General features: G+C 47.8%; 2 protein-coding genes across 2 annotated transcripts in view; one reads left to right on the plus strand and one right to left on the minus strand.

The window, feature by feature from the left end:
- Nucleotides 1-35, minus strand: part of NOP9 (NOP9 nucleolar protein) — a 10,344-nt gene extending 10,309 nt beyond the window's left edge. Inside the window, exon 1 of the mRNA XM_019663019.1 lies at nucleotides 17-35. Coding sequence (XP_019518564.1) covers nucleotides 17-35 — 19 coding nt within the window. The remainder of the gene's footprint in view (nucleotides 1-16) is intronic.
- Nucleotides 7-7,213, plus strand: DHRS1 (dehydrogenase/reductase 1). Its single transcript, XM_019663006.1, has 8 exons — nucleotides 7-183; nucleotides 1,677-1,820; nucleotides 1,973-2,052; nucleotides 5,041-5,173; nucleotides 5,484-5,630; nucleotides 6,176-6,245; nucleotides 6,597-6,677; nucleotides 6,863-7,213. The coding sequence occupies exons 1-8, from the start codon at nucleotides 34-36 to the stop codon at nucleotides 6,997-6,999; spliced, it is 942 nt and encodes a 313-aa protein (XP_019518551.1). The 5' UTR covers nucleotides 7-33; the 3' UTR covers nucleotides 7,000-7,213.
- Nucleotides 7,214-21,267: the final 14,054 nt, after the last annotated feature.

A 21,267-nucleotide genomic window follows, 5' to 3' on the forward strand; every position in this document is an offset into this window, starting at 1 on the left:
CTTCTGCAGATTTTACCCCTATATTTGTGAGTCATGGCAGCTCCCATGAAGGGCCAAGTGTGTGTGGTGACTGGTGCTTCCAGGGGTATTGGCCGTGGCATCGCCTTGCAGCTCTGTCAAGCAGGTGCCACAGTTTACATCACTGGCCGACATATGGACACGCTGCGGGCCACTGCTCAGGATGTGAGTACTTCCTCTGGGACCACAGGGGCAGAAACCACCTGCAGGAGCCCTTCCTGTTACCCACTCCTCCAATCCCTTTCCAGAAACCATAATATTCCTCAACAAAACGTGAATATTTACTAACAGTGAGATAAATGAACCCCATAAATAACTTCAGATCAGGTCAAATTTGCCACCAAGTTTTATGAAAAAATGTTCTGTTTGAGAGCTTCAGTTGCAATTTTGGAATTGCAGCTAAAGAGCTGTGGACCTGTGCTTTCCTCTATTTTATGCAAGACTTTATTGAACTGTACATGTTTACTTGACTTTTCTACTGGTTTTCAGTTCAATAAATATTTGGGTAAATTTGATTTTCTAGGCACTGGGATTAATAAGCTATAACTTCTGCTCTTAAAAGCTATAGCCTAGCAGTAAGTCAGAGACGGAAACAGTTTGTTTCCATGTAATTTGAAGATAGTAAGTGATAAGAGGCTAAAGTGCACAGAATGCTCTGGGTGCAGGGGGTGGGCATCAAGATGATATGGGGGAGTGGTTAGGGAAAGCATTCTGGAGGAAGTGGTTCTTGAACTGAGTCTTGAAAGGTAAGAGTTAGGTCAAAGAGCCTAAGACAACCATTCCAGCAAAGGAAACTTCACAAGCAGATGGACAATGGTAAAAGAGTATGGATATTGTGAGCAAGAATTCCAGAGCGTATAGGTACAAGGCAGGAATGATAGGGTGAGAGGCTGGAGAGGAAATAGGGTCTTAGAAGACCCTGGTAGAGACCTTTGGCTTTATTCTCTAAGAGATGGTGATCCCGTTGGAATATTTTAAACAGGTTTGTGTTTTAAATAGTTCATACTGGTGGAAATATAAAGAATTAATTTAAGGCAGAAAGACTGGAGGTCAGGTGAGCTGTTGGGAGGCAAGGAGGTAAGAGGGCATGGATCTGGAGAATAGGTGGCTTGTTCTTCAATAACTTCCTCTGAAGTTAAAGGATGGGGCACATTTTTAGACTGGAAAATAGAAATAATTCATTCCTGAGAGCTCTGATTTCTTCGTTACCAGGCACAGGTGGAGTGAGGGTAAGAGAGCTGAGATTGAGTAGAGGTTCCACGTGAGTGGTGAAGGGTGGGAACTAAGGGCGTGTAAGATGGGAGTGACCAAGGACAGGGACAAAGATAGATACTCATTTATCAAGAACAACCTCCATGCCTTATTTGTCCCTTACCCTCCACATGCAGAGTACAATGCCTTGCACATGGTAGGCCTCAGTAAATGTTTGTGTATTTTACACCTGAGATCCCAAGCCACCTTGCTCTGTGAGAGGATCTAGCACTCGTGCAATTCCTCACACAGACATCAGAGGGCAGTATTGCCAACCATGTCCCCTCAGCTGCTGGCTTTGATTTCTGTGGCGGCCTTCTCAGCTCACAGGCTGGGAGTTGAGGGCAGCTGAGCTGTCTCACACTCATATGTGACTGTGAGCTCATATCCCTTCTGTCTCTCTCCAGGCACAATCCCGAGGGGGCCGGTGTGTGCCTGTGGTGTGCGATTCAAGCAAGGAGAGTGAAGTGCAAAGCCTGTTTGAGCAGGTGAACCGAGAACAGCACGGGCGTCTGGATGTGCTGGTCAACAATGCCTTTTCTGGGGCCCAGGTACTCTTTGAACTCTGATCCCAGCTCTACTCCTGACCTCCCGCTTTGACCCCCAAGTCCTCATATCCACTCATTGTCCCTTCCATTATCCAGCCCCTCATACCTTCCTGCTTTCAGACCATCCAATTCATCACTATCTCTGTGCCTTCCAGGCAATCATGGACAACATTGAGAAGGCATTCTGGGAAATCCCTGCCTCCATTTGGGATGATATCAACGATGTCGGACTCAGGTGGGTGTTCCCCTTGCCCCGTTGCAAGGGCCTGGGCTCCCCTCACTCACTTAGTCAGGCTGAGGGCCCAGATCTTTTCCACATATGCCCTTTCCCTCTGACCTCCCATCTCTTTCTTCTCCCTTCTGTCCCATTTGTCCCACTTACCTCTGGAGAAGTTCCATCTAGGTGAATCTGTACCTGGGAACGTCAACTTTTGTCTTGTTTCTGTCAGTAATTTTCATACGACCTTGCCCTTCACCTCTGTCATGCCTCACTCTCTGTGCATCCAAATGCATGACCCAAAAGGGAGTCTTCTTCCCTCAATAATGCACACCACCCATAGCCAGTATTTCCAAAAATGGGTAGAGGAAGAAATTGTTTTGTTTTAGATCAACAGAAGGCCAATAAGAAAGAGTGAGTGCCAGCCATCTTAGCCTCCACATCCTCACTCCAGACCCAAAGGCAAGGGCACTCCCAGGTCAGAGTTGGGAGGGCAGGTGTGTCACAGGGTTACATGTACATCTGGTACAGGAGTGAGATGAAACACAGCATTTAGAGTTCTTCCAGCATGATATATACCAGTTATGCCTGTGTTTATTATTGTTGGAACTATGGTACGCTCTCATAAATCATACTCTCTCGATGTGATCAGCTGCCTGTGGGAGTAACCAAGATGTTATCTGCAAATCTGTATCTAAGGTATTTAAGAACACCTATGGCTTTTAGTAGCAAGGAAGCAGGATTCGAATCCAATTGTGATTTCCAAAGTGGAAGAAAGAGTGTGAGGACAAAGGGGGATGGTTAGCCAAGAGACAAGAAAAGAAAACCCAAACAGCTGGCAATGGGCAATGCCCACATCCTCAGCGCCTCTTGTACTGTGTCTTTCCTCTGCATTACCTTAGGCTGGGCTTCCTTTTGAAACCATAGCGCTCTACTTGTTTTCATTCGGAGGGTCCTGTTTCCCATGCAAAAGAAAATTTTTCTGGTTATCAAGTTTATGTGCATTATTTTTTAAAATTATGGGAAAATGTGAAAATCAGTATGATCTTATTCCCCTCATCACCACCCGTTCCTCCCTTAACTGAGATATAGCTACTTTTTTTTCTTTTTTTTAAGATTTTATTGGGGAATTGGGGAAGGAAACAGTGTTGGGGAATTGGAGAAGGGGGGAACATTGTGTTTTTCCAGGACCCATCAGCTCCAAGTCAAGTTGTTGTCCTTCAGTTTTAGTTGTGGAGGGCGCAAGCTCAGCTCCAAGTCCAGTCAACAAGACTCGGGCGCAGCTCACTGGCCCATGTGGGAATTGAACCGGCGACCCTGTTGCTCAAAGCTCGCGCTCTTAACCAACTGAACCACCCGACCGGCCCCGAAATATAGCTACTTTTGATAGTCTAGTATATATTCTACCATTCTTTTAAATATTTGACTCAGAGGAGGTACCATAATTTATCTATCTAATTCCTTATCTATTGCAGTAGTGGAATCCTTGGAAAAAAGATGTACTTCTTAAAGATTTAACAAACATTATCAAACTGTCCTCCAAAAAAGACCCTACCAATTTATAAACTCTTGACAATGAAGGAGAATTTTCCCCCCCATCGCCTCAACCATGTTAGACAATATCAGGCTACTCAGTCAGGCAAGTTTTGCCACTCTGATAGGCCAAAGATATCCAAAGAGGATTTTAATTCATACTTTATTTGTAATACTTTATTAATAATGTAATTCATACATTATTTGTGAAGTTGAGCTTTTTATTCATTCATTTATTGGCTCTTTATTCTTTTGTGAGCTGTGTTATTAAGTTATTCTTTTCGCATCAATTTGTAAGAGATCTTTGTGGAATAAATTCCTTTGTTATATGTTTTACAAATATTTTTCCCAATTTATTACTCATTTTTTGCATGTATGCTCTCCCAGCCCTCTCTCTATATATTATCTATATATAGATGTATGTAGATGTATATACATCTGTATATATGTATGTACATCTAAATATATAGATATATGTAGATGTACGTACATCTATATATATGTCAAATCTGTCATTCTTTTATAGTTTCCCTCTTGATGTGATGCTAAGACAAGCCTTCTCCGCCTCAAGTTTATGAACACATTGTCATATATTTTTTTTAGTGCTTTTGTGCATTCATTTTTTATGTTTAAATATTTTATCCTTTTGGAATGCATTTTGAAATAATAAATGAGGCAGAGAGCCGTCCCACCCACCAAATAACTGGCCAGTTGTCCCAAATCCATTTACTGAATGGTCCTCTTTCCCTATTGATTTGAAATATTCCCTTTATAATTTGCCAAATTCTCATTTACACTTGGTTCTAATTATTGACTATTTTGTTTCATGGACTATCTGTATATTGTTACTGCATTCTTTTAACTATTATGTCATCGTACATTTTAATGTGGAATGGAAGGGTTGGGGTGCATATCCCCCTTACCCACAGATATTATTATTCCTTTTTCAGAATTTTCCTGGCTATTCTAACATGTTTATTCTCATTGAGCTTTAGATTATTTTGTCAGTTCCTCCAAAAGTCTTACTGAGATATAACTCAAATTGATTGAATCTATGGATCAAAGTAGAACTGACATTTTACATGTTGATTCTGAATAAGTTGTCTGTACTTGTTCTTTTATATTAGACAGAATTTTATAGTTTATTAGACAGAATTTTATAATTTTATAGATCTTATGCATTTCTTGCATTTTTCCCCAAGCTGCGTTAGGTTTGTAATTGCTATTATGGCAGAGCTCTTGTTTTTCCATTACACCTTCTAGAGAGTGCCATTTCCCATCCTTCAGTGGTTAATTTCACTAGTGTTCCTCTCAGAAGGTGGCCTCAAGCTCTTGATTCGCGAGGTCTGCGGCGCCCCTATGCCACCTTCTCCCAGCTGACTACAGCCACTAGAGGGCAGAAGAAGCTACCAGGGCTACAGCACCCAGTCCAGTCCTGAACATGGTCCATTCCTTCCTTGTCCCATCTTCTAGAGGCCACTACTTGTGCTCGGTGTATGGGGCACGGCTGATGGTACCAGCTGGCCGGGGGCTCATCGTGGTCATCTCCTCCGTTGGGGGGCTGCAGTATTTCTTCAACGTCCCTTATGGCGTGGGCAAAGCTGCGGTGAGGACTCAGTGGCACAGGGGTTGAGACGGTATAGGACCCACAGCTCGGGAGGTGAATCCCCACTGGTCAGAGTGCTAAGGCCGACTGACTGTCACCTCTCCCTCTGCCCCTCTGTGGACACGTCCTTCGCCTGGGCTCCTCTCAGCTGGCCAGAGTAGGCAGTATACTGGGGAATGTGAGCAGCTGAGACAGGGCACCTGGGAAGGGCAGGGGACTGGGATATCCTCGGAAGATGCAGGGAGGGCAGAGGAGGAAGATGACATTGCCAGGTGCCCTGGCTCTCGCTCTACCTTCTGTCCCTCTCCAGTGTGACAGGTTGGCTGCTGATTGTGCGCAGGAGCTGCGGCAGCACGGGGTCAGCTACGTGTCTCTGTGGCCAGGGCTGGTGCAGACAGAACTGATGAAGGACTTTGTGGAGAAGAATGATGATTATAAGGATCCCATGCTTAAGCAGGTTGGCAAGGGAAGGGCGAGGGTGGCAGAGAATGCAGGGGAATCAGCCTCTCCCTCCTCAATGTCAAGACAGTAACAACAGCAAGAAGTAAATACCCAGGTGCTTACTGCGGCAGGTATGTGGCAGAGCACTGTACCCGTGATATTATTCTTTGATCCTGTAAGGGAGATAGTATCTCCCTTTTACAGATAGCGACACTGAAACTCAGAGAGGTTAAGAAACTTGCTCAAGGTCATGGAAGCCATAAGTGGAAAGCTGTCCAGCTCCAAAACCTATGCTCTTGACCCCCACACTACACTAACCTAGAGGGCCAGGCAGAATTGGCTTCCCAGATCCTTCCACTTAGGAAAGGCAGTGAGCCTTGGTGCCGGGGTACGAGGCGCACCCGGATATGTAGAGAAGTGGCTCCAGCACCTTCTGAGATGCTGAGTCCTACAGGTGCAGTGACGAGGGCCTCTCTTGGGGAACAGAAACTGAAAGCACAGAAGAGACTTGGGCAGTGCTCTAGGAAATTAACCCTTCACTTCTCTGCTCCTGTGTTTCAGCTCAAATTTAATTTCTCATCTGGGGAGACCACAGAAGTGAGTGGCAAATGCGTGGTGGCTTTGGCAACAGGTAAAGAGGCTGGAGGCAGCTGGTAACAAGAAAGGGCCTGGAGGGTCTGCAGGGTGGTGGCAGCCAGTTCTGGGTCCTGGCTCAGGAGGTGGTTTTGAGGAACCAACCCTTCTTTTCTCTGGCTTCTGCATACCCAGAGGGTCCGAATGCCCAGTTTGAGGTTTGGGAGCCTCAGGAACTAGCCCGTAGAAGGCGTGGCCAGGAGCCAGAGGCCCAGGAACTTAACTAGGAACACACAGAAGCAGTTCTCGGGTCCTAAGCCTGTCTCAGTGGTGCCCTGTCCCATTAGGCCCAAACCTTGTACCCTGTACCACTCCTCCCATGCTACCTCAGCTGTATATGTGCCCACAGACCCCAATATCCTGAGCCTGAGTGGGAAGGTGCTGCCATCCTGTGACCTCGCTCGACGCTATGGCCTTCAGGATGTGGATGGTAAGAGCTCTGGCCCAGCAGCCAGCCTGGAGACCTCTCCTCCTTCTCTTTCCTGCTCTGTCCTTCTCTCTCACTCTTCCCCTGTTCCTTCCTCCCTCACATCCCACTCAGTCTCTTCAGCCAAGGTGGAGGTGTCCAAGGAGTGGGAAACAAGGGTCTAATGCTCCTCTTCCTGTTGTCCGCAGGCCGCCCTGTCCACGACTTTTTGTCTTTAAGCTCCATTCTCTCCCATGCCTCTCGCCTGGGCTGGCTGGGCTCCTACTTGCCTGGCTTCCTCCGTATGCCCAAGTGGATTATGACCCTGTACTCCAGCAAGTTCTAACTCTTCTGGCCTGACGTCACCACTCTGTCTTTCGGGCTGTGTGGTTGGGCCTATCTCAGTGGAACAAGATAGCCTTTCCTGCCTACCGCATACCCCTGATACAAAGAGAAGGCCTCTGCTGTGTGTCCTTGGTGAGCCATGGGGGGGGCCCTATCGGTCCTTCTTTGTGCCTTGTTTTTGGGGACTAATAAATGTCTCATTCATTTCTGCTTCAGCCGTTTTTGTTGTTGTTTTGAGTGCTGATTCTGTGCTGGGCCGTGTGTTAAGTACCTGAGAGGAAGACTCAAAGTCTATACAAAATGTTTGGGTTCTCAAAGCACTCCATCCCTGGGACAAGGCCCCTTTCCTCCAGAACTGTTCCTCCTCTTCCCTGGAGAGCTGTCCATCTCAGGGGCGCCTGCTCTTTGGCCGCTAGGCCTGTTTCTCATGCCCCAGCTGGGGAGCAGGGCCCCTCCCCAACCAGAAGTAGGCACTCAGTCTCACAGTGCTTTTCCACCCCCTCATACCACCATCTCTTCAGGGATGTCTGCTGCCTTCTAGCTGCGCCTGATCTCCGAGTGAGGCCTGATCCAGTGAGGGCACTTTCCTTGGTATTGATGATTTCCTGGAATTTGGGAGGAAAGTGCTGCCCAAATTCAAGTGAGGGGTAGGGGAATAGCTGATGGCACTGACACACTGTCAGCCTTCCTCTGGGGATCATACCATCTGAATTACTTTCTGAAGAACTGATTGCAAGACCCCTTTAGGGCTGCCTTGCCCACTCTGGGGGCTGTCCCAGACTAAGGCAAGGCAACAGAGGGTGTGTTCCAAAGAGGAGCTGAGGGCCATTCCGGGGGGAGCCTTCCAGCCAGAAACCTAGATGGCCATTGAAGTAATGGAATGGCTGCTGTAAATCAGAGGGTCAGAGACCATTTCCAACCTTCAAAAATCATCTTTGATTCACCTTAGATGCTGAGTGCCACTATTAAGGACGTGCTCCCAGGGGAGGCCAGTGGGTTAGGTGGGTTGGGGCTGGGGGCAGACAAGCAAGCTAGCCACCCAAACAGCTCTGGAGTGTAAGTCTTCAGGGTAGCCCCAGCCTGAGGGCAGTCACAGGTTATGCTGTAGCCCATGGGTAAAGCAGATCCATGAGGCCAAGGGCAGCCCTCCAAGAAGAGCCAAAGGTGTCAACCTTGAAAGCACACTGAAGGAGGCGTCATGCACAAAAATGGAAAAGGACATCCAGGGGGATGTGGGCAGAGCACTAACAATGTCAGCTACAGGAGGATTTAAGCAGGAGAGTAGTGTGATAAGATTATTATTTTACAATCGGAAGCTCATGGAGAGGATGGATCAGAGGAAGGAGAGGCAGGCATCAGAAGAGCTGCAGACCACATCCAGGATGCGATGGCAGTGGAGGTGTGGGCTGAAGAGAGATGATAGGAGGCAGAGTCAAAAGACTGGGGATCTGTGGGAAGGGAGGTGGGGCTAGAGCAGGACTCCTGTGGTGTTACCACTGGCATGGGGGGCCATGAAACCAGCAGCAGGCACAAGGAAAGAATGTACCTGAGCTGTGGAGGAGAGGCCAGCTTGTCTGAGGTTAGCCCTGGTGGGGTCTGAGGGGCTGGCTGAGATGCAGCTCCTATCCCCATGGGCTTGGCAAGTCTCAAGAAGATGGCTAATACCCCAAAGGAGCCCAGGGAAAGATGGAGAAGAGATTTTTTTTACTTGCATTTTTTATTTACTTTATTAAAAGGTAACATATTCACATGGCTCAGAATCCAAAAGGTATATACAGTAAAAAGTCCCCTCTTATGCCTGCCCTCAAGTGCCCAGTCCCCAAGTCAGGGGAAGCCAGTGCTACCTACCATATTCTTGGGTAGCCACAGAGAGAGCCCGGGCCTACACAAGCAAATAGTTCAGCAAATTCAGAGGAGAGGTTTGACTGTGTGCAAATCTGGGCCTTTCTCCAGCTAAGAGGTTGTATCTTTCAGTCTCTGAGGCCTGTTGTGGCCCTTATGTCCTATACTGCTAAGATAGGAGCAGCCCTAGGCCCAGAGCTGCTCCCATCACCAGAAACTTCCCTACCCTGCCAACACGGAGGGTAAAGAAAGAGTGCCTGTTGGCTTAAGGAATGGAGAATAATGCCTGCAGAGAAGGGGTGTGAATGCTAAGGAGCCCAGCCTGAGTGCCTGGCCCAGCCCTGGCCTCCTCGCAGAAGAGGACCCACACTGGAACTGTGAGATGGATGGATGTCACACCTCAAGTGGGATTCCTCTTTCTAGAGCAACTGCCCCAGGTGCCAAAATGAGGCATACTGCGGAGACTTTTCCCCAGGGTGTCCCCACAGATGTGCATTCTGACCAACTGGCCAACAAGAAACAGGAAGGTGATGGAAGTAGGGCTGGACTCAGGGGTCTCAGATTCTAGCTTTCAGAACAAGTCACTAAGGAGGACATCCCATTGGCTCCTGAAGGCCCCTTTGGGTGATGTGAGTGACAGTGGGGTAGGGATTTAGGCATGGGAAGTAAGGAGCCCCAGCCCAATTTACAAATCAAGGTGAGGTGGTTGGGCCCAGACCTGCCCTTTTTTCTTCCTCATCCTGGCTCCTACCTACCACAGTCCCCAAAGGCCTTGACACTGTCTCTGAGATGTTGAGTGGGGTCTGTTTAGCGCCTTGGCCTCCCCATCCCTGAGGAGGGCCCCCACCATATCTTTAGAAATCACTTTGCTACAGCCTGCCCCCATCCTGTCTTGCCCCTGGTCCTCATCCCCTAGGTTGGCCCACCCCTCCACAAATCCCTCCTCCCTTGACCCTTCTGGCTGTGCCCACTCAGGCCTCCCATTCTGCCACTGTTCCTCCTGGCCCCTGGGCCCACCCTCACCTGCCCTCCGCCCAACCCCTCCACGCAATCTTCCCTTTACCCTTCCATCTCCCAGCCAGCTGGCCTTTGTTGCATCCTCCTGCTGTGCCCTGGGCAGGTCAAGGTGGACAGAACAGGCCAGCCTTATAAGACAAGGGTTTAGCTCTCAGAGTGCTTTCAGTCATCGTCATGAAACAATTAGGCAACCTTGCTGAGACCCAGGGTGGGGACTCAAAGAGGCTGAAGGGATCAATGCAGCTAGGCTGCTCTCCAGGTCACACACAACTATTGTTCCTTTCAGGTTTCACCTTCCTGGAAATGTCACAACATTCTTATCCCTGCCTTTCTCGGCAAAACCTCACATCTGTCTCAGTTCCTGCCTCCAAGCAAGTAGGATCATCCTTGCCCATCTCAGTCCGTCCTGTCTCCAGTCAGGGCCCACAGCAGGCTAGCTCAGAGCAAGTCAACAGGTCACAGGGCCTGCCTGAACTTGTGTGCCAGAAGAGGAGAGGAACTGGAAGCCCCCTGTGCTTTACTGGATAATGGGAAGTCTGGGAAAGAAAAGTACCCTTCCTCAAGCCCTTGGAAATGGAGGAAAAACTGTTGGATGTTGGGAAGGAGGCAGAGGGAGGAAGTGGGGTCAGCTTTGTACAATTTCTGTTAGCGAGGACTAATACACATGAGATCTGATAAATAAGTTCTTGAACTTGTTGCAACAATGTTGCTAACCTTTTTTGACATCAGAGGGGTTATTCATTATGAATTTGTACCAACTACACAAACAGTTAACCAAGGTTACTATTTGGAAGTGCTGAAAAGGCTGCATGAAAAAGTTAGACAACCTGAACTTTTTGCCAACAATCCATGGCTCTTGCATCATGACAATGCACCAGCTCACACAGCACTGTCTGTGAGGGAGTTTTTAGCCAGGAAACAAATAACTGTATTGGAACACCCTCCCAGCTCACCTGATTAAGGAAATATTGAAAGGAAGACATTTTGATGACATTCAGGACATCAAGGGTAATACAACAGCTCTGATGGCCATTCCAGAAAAAGTTCCAAAATTGCTTTGAAGGGTGGACTAGGCACTGGCATCGGTGCATAGCTTCCCAAGGGGAGTACTTCGAAGGTAACTGTAGTGATATTCAGCAGTGAGGTATGTAGCACTTTTTCTAGGATGAGTTCTTGAACTTAATTGTCAGACCGCGTATGTGTCTATCCTTGGCTCCTTCTTCCTTGGAGAGGTAAGTGATTTCAGAAGAAACAAGCAAAGCTGGAACTCCACAAGCAGATACTGCCCGCATCCCCAGAGGGACTAGTCCAAGAAGCACAGGTGACCAGGCTGCAGGCTTTTTCCAGCTGAGCCAGCCAGAGACTCATGATGTTGCAGGGCTGAGAGAATTGTGTTTACTGAGCACCAGCACTGGTGTAAACACTCTACCTAGGTCTTAGTCTTTCTTCATCTGCTGTATGAAGTACTCTCTTACAGCTGAGGAAGTTGAGGCTCAGTCAAGTTGAAGTACTTCTCCAGAATTGCAAGTCTTTACAGCAAATAGGTGTAACTCCAGGGTGTGAACTCTTTCTCCTGTATCATGCTGCCTCTGATGTTGAGGGGTTTGGGGGGGGCGGGGGTTGGAGAGGGGGGGTTTGTTTTTGAAGGAACTTTTATTTTTGGCAGAGAGGTGAAAGCATTCTCAAGTTCACTCAGCCCAAGGACCCCTGGCCAAACTCAGAATTGTCCTTCTCTTAATTTGACCACATTTCCTTTCCTCCACACATTTGCTTGAGCTGTTCTGGTCCCTGGAGAACCCCCACACCCCCCCACTCAGCCTCATTTCTCTATCTGACAGAATTCTTCCCACAAGGCCCATCTCAACCTTCTAGAAACTATGGGTTTCTTCTGCCATTGCTCTTGCCCCTTCTAGGGAACCTATGACATTCACGTGCCTCTTGACTGGTATTAGAGCCATAGATGGCCTCATCTGATCCCTTCGACAAGGTTGACTATCCTCCCCCTGCCACACACACACACACACACACACACACACACACACACACATTCACAGAACACTTGAACCCTGCACACAGAAGGGAACAGTGCCTGGAGTGTCCACACCACCCTGAGTGTGGCTGAGCTCACAGGCCCGGTAGGACCCGCTGGTGAGGGCCCCTACCTGGAGACAGATGGGCTAAGCCAACCTGCAGCATGTCTCTGCCCCAGGACTACTGACTTCTAAATTTCTCAGTACTTGGCCTCAGCTCTGCATGCCACACTTCAGCTCTATGCCCCCTGCTCAGGGGTCTGGGGTCTGGGAGAGGACTGACTGCCCAGCAGGGCTGCCAGATGGGTAGGGGGGGGGCACTGGTGGCCTCTGTGGAGGAAGGCCCCAGGGAGACTGACCAACCCTCAGCAAGCTCCCTGAACCTTAATTCCAGGTCCTCCCTGCCCCACCCCTCTCCTCAGAACTCAAGCTTGAGTCATGATGAGATGCAAAGGGGACATGGGAATACAGTGTTGCGCCTGTCAGCAGTTCCAGGTGCTCTCCTTCTTTACTGACTTTTGAGGTTCCACCCCATAGCCTGTTCACTCCCTCTCTACCTCACCCTGACTCTGAGGCCTGGAGTGCAGCCACTTCTGACCATTCCTCCCCACCTCACCCCAAGCTCCCCGCCCTGAAACCTAAGAATCCCCAGCTTCCCCTCCTGATCCCCACTCCAGTCCAGTGGGGTGCAGCATGTCTTTCATCTCCGTTGCTCACTCATTCATTCTTTTCCAGGACACCCCACCAACAACAACAACAATAACACTATCTCAATACCCTATTTAATTTCCTCAGGGCATTTATGACTCTCTGAAATCATCTTCTGTGCACACTTGCTGTCTCCCCAATTCGAGTGGAAGCTCTTTGAGAGCAGGGGCCTTGGTAATCTGGGTCACTGCTGTGGAGTGAGCTGTATTGATACTCAGTGATTATGGCTTGGCGATTGGCTGAATTATTTTAATGTTTGTTGAGCAACCACCTTGGTGTAGACGATAGGCCAAGCAAGGGGAGGTGCAGTCAGAGGAGCCTCCTTGAGTAGTTCACTTTGGGAATGGAAGCGGGGTTGCTGCACCCAATGGGGTGAGCTAGAATGCAGGCACCACAAGGCCCCGCTGCTAGAGAGGCAGAGAAGACGAGCTAGGGTTCCGCCTGCCCCCAGCTCTAAGTTCACTTCCTCAGGAAACCTCCCCCACCCCAGATATGGGCAGAGCAGTCATTTTACCTGAGCTGTCATTTTACATTTGCTTACACAATTACTTGACTGCCTCTCTACACTATTTCCATCATCCAGAAAGTTCTATTGGACAACCTTGCTCTGAACCATAAGCTCTGTGAGGGCAAGGCCTGTGTCTGTGTTTGGCTCTCTGCCATGGGCCCGTACCTCTCACAGTGCCCAGCACAGAGGGCACTCAGGCCCTAGCTTTTGAATGAATGAATGGGACAGGGAAAGGGTAGGGGCTGGGACCTTCCCCAAGGGAGTAGCTCCTCCTACCTGGGACTGGTCCTTTGTCCTCTGTGTTCGTCTACCAGCCAGAGCATCCCCGCCTTAGGGATGCATCCCTACCCCAGGCCCCCCCAGTCTCACCTTGTTCTAAGGCTTTTGTTTCTCACCTGGGCATAGAACCTCAGGGCTGCTGCCTCCCGGCACCACTCACATTTGTATATTTCCTAAACCCAAGGCACCCCCTGGAGTTGTGCAGTGGTGGTTGCCACTCCAGCCCTGCCAGGCAGTAAGCTTCTTGGCCATGTTCCCAGTGCACCAGTGCTCCAGGCAATTTTAACAATAGCATCATCTTCCACAACTACTGTGCAGTGCCTTGCTCCTGTAACACAGGCTCAGGTTCTGGCTCAGGAAGTTTTTCCAGCTTTTCAGCTCCATTACCCGGTTGCTTTTTTTACCATCTCTTTCCCCGGACATTCCAACCTGAGTCAGCACCCACCACGCCCTGGGTAAGATAGGGGGAGCTATTATGGAGGACTTTCCCTATGGGACACTTTTGTCTTTCGGGCCCAGCCTTGGGGTCCTGCCCTCTCCTCTCACTGGCAGGCCTATTCCTTCCTCTTCCCTAGCCAAGAAGTGTGCTATCGGCATGTGGTTGCACCAGGGGCCACTGAGGAATTTCCCCAGCCTGGAAGAAGGAACTGGGGAACAGAGAGGAGAGAAAAAAAATCCAAGCACTGAGATCCAAGTGCCCAAGGAATCCCCAGACCCTGGGGGAACAGACAGTATAGAGGATCTTCTTGAGCTTTGAGTCATTTTGGTCCCCTGGTCCATCCCAGGGATCAAAACCTTTCAGAACTTTGGGGTAGGGAGACTGGTTCTTGAATGTCCTCTACCACATTCTCACAAAGTGGTTGACCAACACATGCTCAACTACCTCCCGTGATGGTGAGCTCACCATCACTCATTGAGGCCCATTCCACCTTAGGACAGCTTTAATTATTAGAAAGTCTTTCTTCATGACAAGTCTATATCCTCTCACTGGTCTTTGTTCTCTGTGCTCAGATACACAAAATCAATGTAGTTTCTGTTCCAACTAGCAGCCCTTTGGGAGTTTGAAGACCACTATCATCTGCCCCTTGAGTCTTCTCCCTCAGTTCAACATCTCCATGTCCCCCGTGGTCATGGGCTCTCCTCACCATCCTGATTTCTCCCTCTGAACCATGCAGTTTGTCCTTGTCCCTCTTAAAATAGACCACACCCTCCCCACAGGGTCTGCCTATCACAGACCTGGGGTCTATGAGCCCCATCATTCTGGGTCCTAAAGCTCTCTTCATGCAGTTCAAAGTCATGTCAGTGCTTTTGGCAAGTAAATCACAGAGTTGAGTCCGATCAGCCCTGTGCCAACCAGAATGTTCCTGTCTGCACACACTGGTGTTATTCCTCCTCCCATACATCTTGCTCTTGTGCAGGTGATGATATGGGGACCAAAGAACCAGACTCTACCTCTATCCCTATTGTTGTGTCTTTGGAATTAACCCTTGGTCCTTCACAAAAGGTAAAAAAAAATTCACAAACTCAGCCTGAAATGAGGAGAGCAAGGAAGTAAGTTTATTCAAAAAAGAAGATGCAGGCATAGAAGTTGCAGGGAGACAACTGCACCTAAGTTTAGGTTAGCTTTTTCTTATATAGGAAAGGCTAGGTAAATTTCCTTACAGCAGGAGATGTGATGTATAGACTAAGGTCACTTGATTGACATGTTAGTTATGAACAAGTTTCTTTCTGCGTATGCTCTTACCCAGAATGCATACATAAAAACCCACAGCGGGGCCGGGGAGAGGGAGGGCAAGCCTTAATGTTCATTTTATTTTAATTGTATTATAATAAGGCTGGAGCTCAACTAACGGACAGGTTTTAACAGTTTGCACATGTGTGAAGAACCAGTTTATACCAGTTGGGTCTTATCTCCTCTTTTTAGGAAGATTTGGACATTTTAATTTATTTCTAGGGGATGAGCCTGGGCGGTTCCTGGGGAGGGGATGCAGGCCTGGGCAGTCCCATTTCAGGCTCACTTTTATTGACCCTTTTCTGCCTCATCATCTATTCAATACCATCTGGTGAAACTTGGCCCCTCAAATTATGTCCCAATCCAGATTCCATCATCCAGCATTCCTCCCAACTATGTGTTAGCTATCTTCAAATATGAGAATGGCACCTATGTGCTCCTACAATATGTCACAGGAAAACTGCTACCACTCGGGACTTCTCTCCAGGTTGACAAAGATACGTTATTCAACATTCTTTGGAGATAAATGTCCTGCCGGTTCTAACTATATCTACTATCCTGTCATCCCACCCACAGTTCACCATTTTGTTCCTAAACGTATCCTGAGATGGAGCTGAAGGGGGCAAAAGCACTACAATAATCACTGGGAACATGGTTTCTAGCCCTGGCTCCACCACCATGTGTATTGATTTCATGTCACTGAGTATCTTTGGGCCTGTGATATTGTGATTTATAATAAGAAATATATATTTGGTCTTCATCCCCAGTTCCTGCCCCTAAAACCCTTGTAATTTCCTAGGTGATAAGAACATTAGGAACATCTCTTATTCTAATATTTGGCCTTTGTCCCCCTTCTCTGACACAGGGCTCCTGAAACCTTTGTAAATTCCTAAGTGATAAGAGCTCTAGGAGCACCTTTTGCTCTACTGAGGCAATTCTGGGTGGCTCCTGGATGCGGGCTGGGCACCAGAAAGACCAAGCTGTGATTAAAAGCTTAGAATTTTCAGCTTCACCCTCCAATCCTCCAGAGAGGGGAGAGGGGCTAGAAATGGAATTAATAATTGATCATGCCTACATGAGGAAGCCTCCATTAAATCCCAATAGTATGGGCTTCAGAGAGTTTCCAGGTTGACAAACACATCCACATAGGGAGTGTGACACGCCACACCTTCATGGGGACAGAAGCTCCTGCACTTGGGATCCTCCCAGACCTCTCCCTACACTCGTATATCTATTCATCTGGCTGTTCATCTGTATCCTTTATCATATCCTTTTATAATAAACTGGCAAACATAAGTGTTTCCCTGAGTTCTGTGAGCAACTCTAGCAAAGTAATTGAACCCAAATAAGGGGGTCATTGGAACCTCCAATCTAGAGCCATTTGGTCAGAAACACAGGTGGCAACCTGGATGTGTGTGTGTGTGAGGAGGAGGTCTTATTGGACTGAGCCCTTAGCCTGTGGGTCGGACCCTATATCCAGGTAGACTGTGTCAGAATTGAGTTAAATTGTAGGACACCCAACTGTGTCGCAGAGAATTACTTGTTATAGGGGGAAACCACACAGTTGGTGACCAGCAGTGTCAGAAGTGAAGTGTTCTATGTGAGTAGTAAAGGAGACTCACAGGTGAAAGACTCCTAGTAGAAAAGAACTGGGTTTTCCCCTACACAGAAGGTGAAAAACTGGGTTTTTCCATCACAGGGCCGATGGGAAATCAGCAGGGGGCCAGACGATCTGTCAAGCCCCTCTCCAGCTCTGACATTCTGCTCTTGGTAGTCAGGGTTAGAGAGTCAGGAAGCTGGGGAAGGGGAGGGTTCATGATACAAGAGATAAGAAGTGGGCACTTCTGCCCAGGCCATGGGGAAGCTTCAACTCTGCCCTTCCTGCTATGCGGCAGGTTCCCTACTCAGCTTCTCCACTTGCAATTCTTTTACCACAACTTAAGCTGACCCTCAGATTTCCCAACATTTGATTTCCCTGCAAATGCCTGGCTTCCCCCATCCATCTGTCTAACCACTGATCACATGGCAACCTGCTGACCTTTGGCCCCACAAAGATCCACATCATCAGGGTTGAATTCCCTTTGCTTGGTCCCTTCCCATCAGGCCCTCCAGCACACCCACCCCAGTTTTCCAGATGTCTGAGGCATTTCCACACTCCTTTCACCTTCTTCCATACCCTCTGCCTTTGCTGGCTACAGGAAAGACCAGTGGGCTAGATGAGGCTGGAGGGAAAGTGAGTAAGAACGTGTCTTCTGGAATCGGACAGCCACGGCAGGAAACCAGGCTGTATGGCTTATGAGTTGCGTGGCCTTGGGCAGAGTCTCGGTTTCATTATGCCTGTAAAGCATTTAGTCATTATTATTTTTTATTAATACTGGCTTCAAGGTAACAGAACCTCTCTTCAAAGCCCATTTCTTTCTTTGTTCCTCCATTGAGACTTTTCCACCCTGCACCCCGCCCCCTGTCCTGCCCTCACCATGACTACCACAGCTTGTTTGTGGGTTCCCTCATCATCCCCTCTTGGAATGCCCATTCCTGCTGGGTGTAATTATTACCTGTGCCCACGCTGACACTTTCTGCCTTGACCTCTAGACCCCTCTCCAGGCAAGTATTTCTTGCTGCCTCAGGACATCTCCACAGCAAACCAAACATCTTAGAAGTAGCCTTTCTCTTCTCACGTAACACTCCCCACCCATGTGCACACCACAAATTCCCAAGTCCCTCAGCTTTACCATCTGCAGGTCTGCCTCAAAGTCGCCCATGTCCCTGCATCTCAGTCCCACCTGCTACCAAGTTCTAAATAGCCCTCCTCTCACCACAACAGCCCCTTAGCTAGCAAGGCTGTGGGGACTTGGATTGGATTTCAGGTTCTGCCTAAATATCCCTGAGGAGGAGTTTTTCTGAACCCTGTCCAACATTCACCCCCACTCCCTATGTTCTGGAGCCCGATAACCCCCTTCCCCATACCTATGGCTGGGATGTTTAAAATAGGAGGATCAAGGCTGTACACTTATGATTTGTGTACTTCTAGTATATATGCGTGTTTAATTGACAAGTTTTACTGGAAGAAAAAAAAGAAGCGTCAGGAGTTTAAGAAAAAAAATTGTAAACCATTACATATCACCAGATCTAGAACAAACGCCTTGACCTCAGTCTGAGTCAGGAGCCCCTTCTGTGGGCCCCCATGGGCTCCTGTCCTACTCTAGCTTATATGCTGACATATCTGTCTCACCCATGAGAACTGTCCTGTCCAATACTAAACACTAGCCCCATGTGACTATTTAAATTTAAATAAAGTTAAATTAAAAATCCATTTCTTTAGTTGCACTAGCCACATGTTCAGCAAACACATGGGACTCGTGGTGACCATATGAGGTGGCACAGATAGTGACTATTTCCACATCACAGAAAGTTCTACTCTAGCAAAACACTGCGCTAGACTGTAAACTCCAGGAAGGCAGAGACCCAGATCTTTCCGGTCCTACACTGAATCCCTACCACTCAGCACACCCTCAGCTCTGAGGCTAAATACAAATCAACAGATTGAATTAACGCACACACTGCCACACTGCACAAGACCCCACACCAGCTCCAATACCCGTGTCTTCCTCCCTCTCCCTGCCTCCAGAGCTCAACCCAAGGCTTAAGGTCTCTTTTCTCCCTCCAAACCATCTATGGTCCATGACTCAGGGTCCTAGAAGCGTGCGTGTGCGTGTGCGCGCGCGCGTGCGTGCGTGCGTGCGTGCGTGTGTGTGTGTGTGTGTGTGTGTGTGTTGGGGAGTGGGAGTAGAGAAAGGATTGGTAGGGCAAGAGGTGGTCAGCATGAAGAGACACCAGGGTTCCAGGCCTCAAGAAGCTCAAGTTTGAGCTCTGTCAATGGCCGCTCCCACCTACGCAGTGGGCAGGCACCCAGGTTTTGGGTTGAATTCTGGCTGTGTTTCCTCCCAGGTGTGTGGCCTTGGGCAAGCAACTTAACCTCGGTGACCTCCACTGTATGCACTGTTTCTTCATTGTAAAATATGAATCATAATACCTACTTCACATATGTAGTGAGTGCATTAAATAAGATGTCTGAGGCTCAGTTGGAACTCAATTATTGCTTGTTCCTTTCTCTAAATAGAAGGCAGTAAAATCCTTTCCTCAAACATCATTCAGATCGTGGCCCTCAGACACCTGCATGCTTCCCACTTATCCCACACAGGAAGCCAAAAATAACTCCTGACAGCAACTTTTGCCTTAAAGCAAGAGGCTTGTCATTAGTTCCACTACTCTTATCACCAAAGGCACCTGGCTCATCTTTTGTCTGCCAGCTAAGTAAGTCTGTTTGGTTTCTCTCCCCCACCTTCACGTCATAGTACATACCAGAAATTCCCTTCCTGCCCTCTCTTTCCAAAACCAGGCCCTGCCTTCTCAGAAGCAGATTTGCTCATGAGACTCACTTCCTTCCTTAAGCCTGGCTGACTCAACATTCCCAGTTTCAAGGTTGCTAATTACTAAAAAATATTTCATGCCTCCTTTAGCCTTTATCCACCCTTTTTTTCTTCCCTCAGTGACTATGATGTAAGACTGTTTACCTGGCCAATCTGCACCTGTGGGCATCTATCTTCCCAGGTATCTCATTGTACATGTAAGAGTGTATAGAACAGGAAGCAAGAGCAGGTGGTGGCTCCCCCACCCCCCAAAAAAAAGCAATTGGTGGGGTGGGAGGGCTGGACCAGACCAGATACAAGTCCCATTTGGCCAGTTTCTATATCGGTGGCACTTAGCAATTTACTTAGACTCTCTGAGACTCAATTTCCTTGCATATTTGTCACAAAAATTAGAAAATTACTACTACTATTATTTATTATTACACTGCCTTACTCAGTGTAGACACTGTTCTAAGCACTTTACATACATTATTTTATTTAATCTTCACTTCAACCCTAGCAGGTAGGTTTTATTAAAAAGGTGTGGAAGAAATGTAAAGAACTGAAAGCCAGTTTCTTACCCAGATGTGAGTTATAAACGTACACATACTACATGGATATACATTCCTCGCAAATACATCACACATACATACACACGCCCTATCACCTTGAACCCCATGAAGGCTCCACCAGGAAACTTTCCTGATCTGGTCCAGACCACACGATCTCTCCCATCCCCAAACACCAATAGTACTCACTCTTAGGCCCATCCAAATCAGCCCTCACTACGTGGTCTTTTGTTCATTCACTCAAATAAATACCCAATAACTACTAAGAACCAGGGCTAGGTATGAGAGAGGCAAGACCAAAAGTATTGTTCTTGTCCTCCAGGAGCTTTGAATCTGATTGGAGATGCTGGCATACAAACCAAGACTTATAGTAGGCACAGGGAAATAAGCACTATCTTTGACAGCACATAGGAAGGTCTTCTAAATCAGACTGGGGCATTTTGGAGAACTTCCTGGTGGTGACACTTGAGTTAAATCTCAAAGATGAACAGGAGCTACCTGGCAAAGGAAGGGGAGTCAAGAAGAGGGAACAAATTAACACGTTTGGGAAGCTGCAAGCAGTTCTGTTGGCTGTGATGAAGAGTTTTTAACAGGGACAGGAAGGACATGAAGGCCAGAGGAGTAGACAGGGCCCAGTGCCAAAAGGCCTGATATGCTAGCCTGAGAGATTCAAAGTCTGTCCTGAAAATTTGTCAGAAGCCATGGAAGGCTTTTAAGCAGAGATGTGATGATCAAATCTGCATTTTAAAAAAACTGATCCAGCAGCACAGGAGATGAACCACATGAGATGAACAGACGGGACAGGATGGAGATAGGGGAATGATGAAAAGACTTGCAACAACCCAGGAAAGAAATGAGCTTATATTCTTAGTGGAGTGAGAATAGAGAGGGTATTTAAGAGATATTAAAGAAAAATGGGAAGAGAATAGTGCCATTCACTACAATAGGAAACATAAAGGCTAAAGTTTAGACTGGATGGAGAGGAAGACAACACCTTTTGACTCTTGGAGTTCTAGGTGTCTCTGCAACACCCATGTGTTATCCACACATACATTTTTCATTCATTATTAAAGCTTGCAAGACATCTGGGCTGAAGATACAAGTTTGAATGTCATCAGCCTACATACAGATAGTAATTAAAACCATGAGTGTGGATGAAATCACCCAAAGAAAGT

Source organism: Hipposideros armiger, unplaced genomic scaffold (assembly GCF_001890085.2).
Source record: "Hipposideros armiger isolate ML-2016 unplaced genomic scaffold, ASM189008v1 scaffold_385, whole genome shotgun sequence".
Lineage (NCBI taxonomy): Eukaryota > Metazoa > Chordata > Mammalia > Chiroptera > Hipposideridae > Hipposideros > Hipposideros armiger.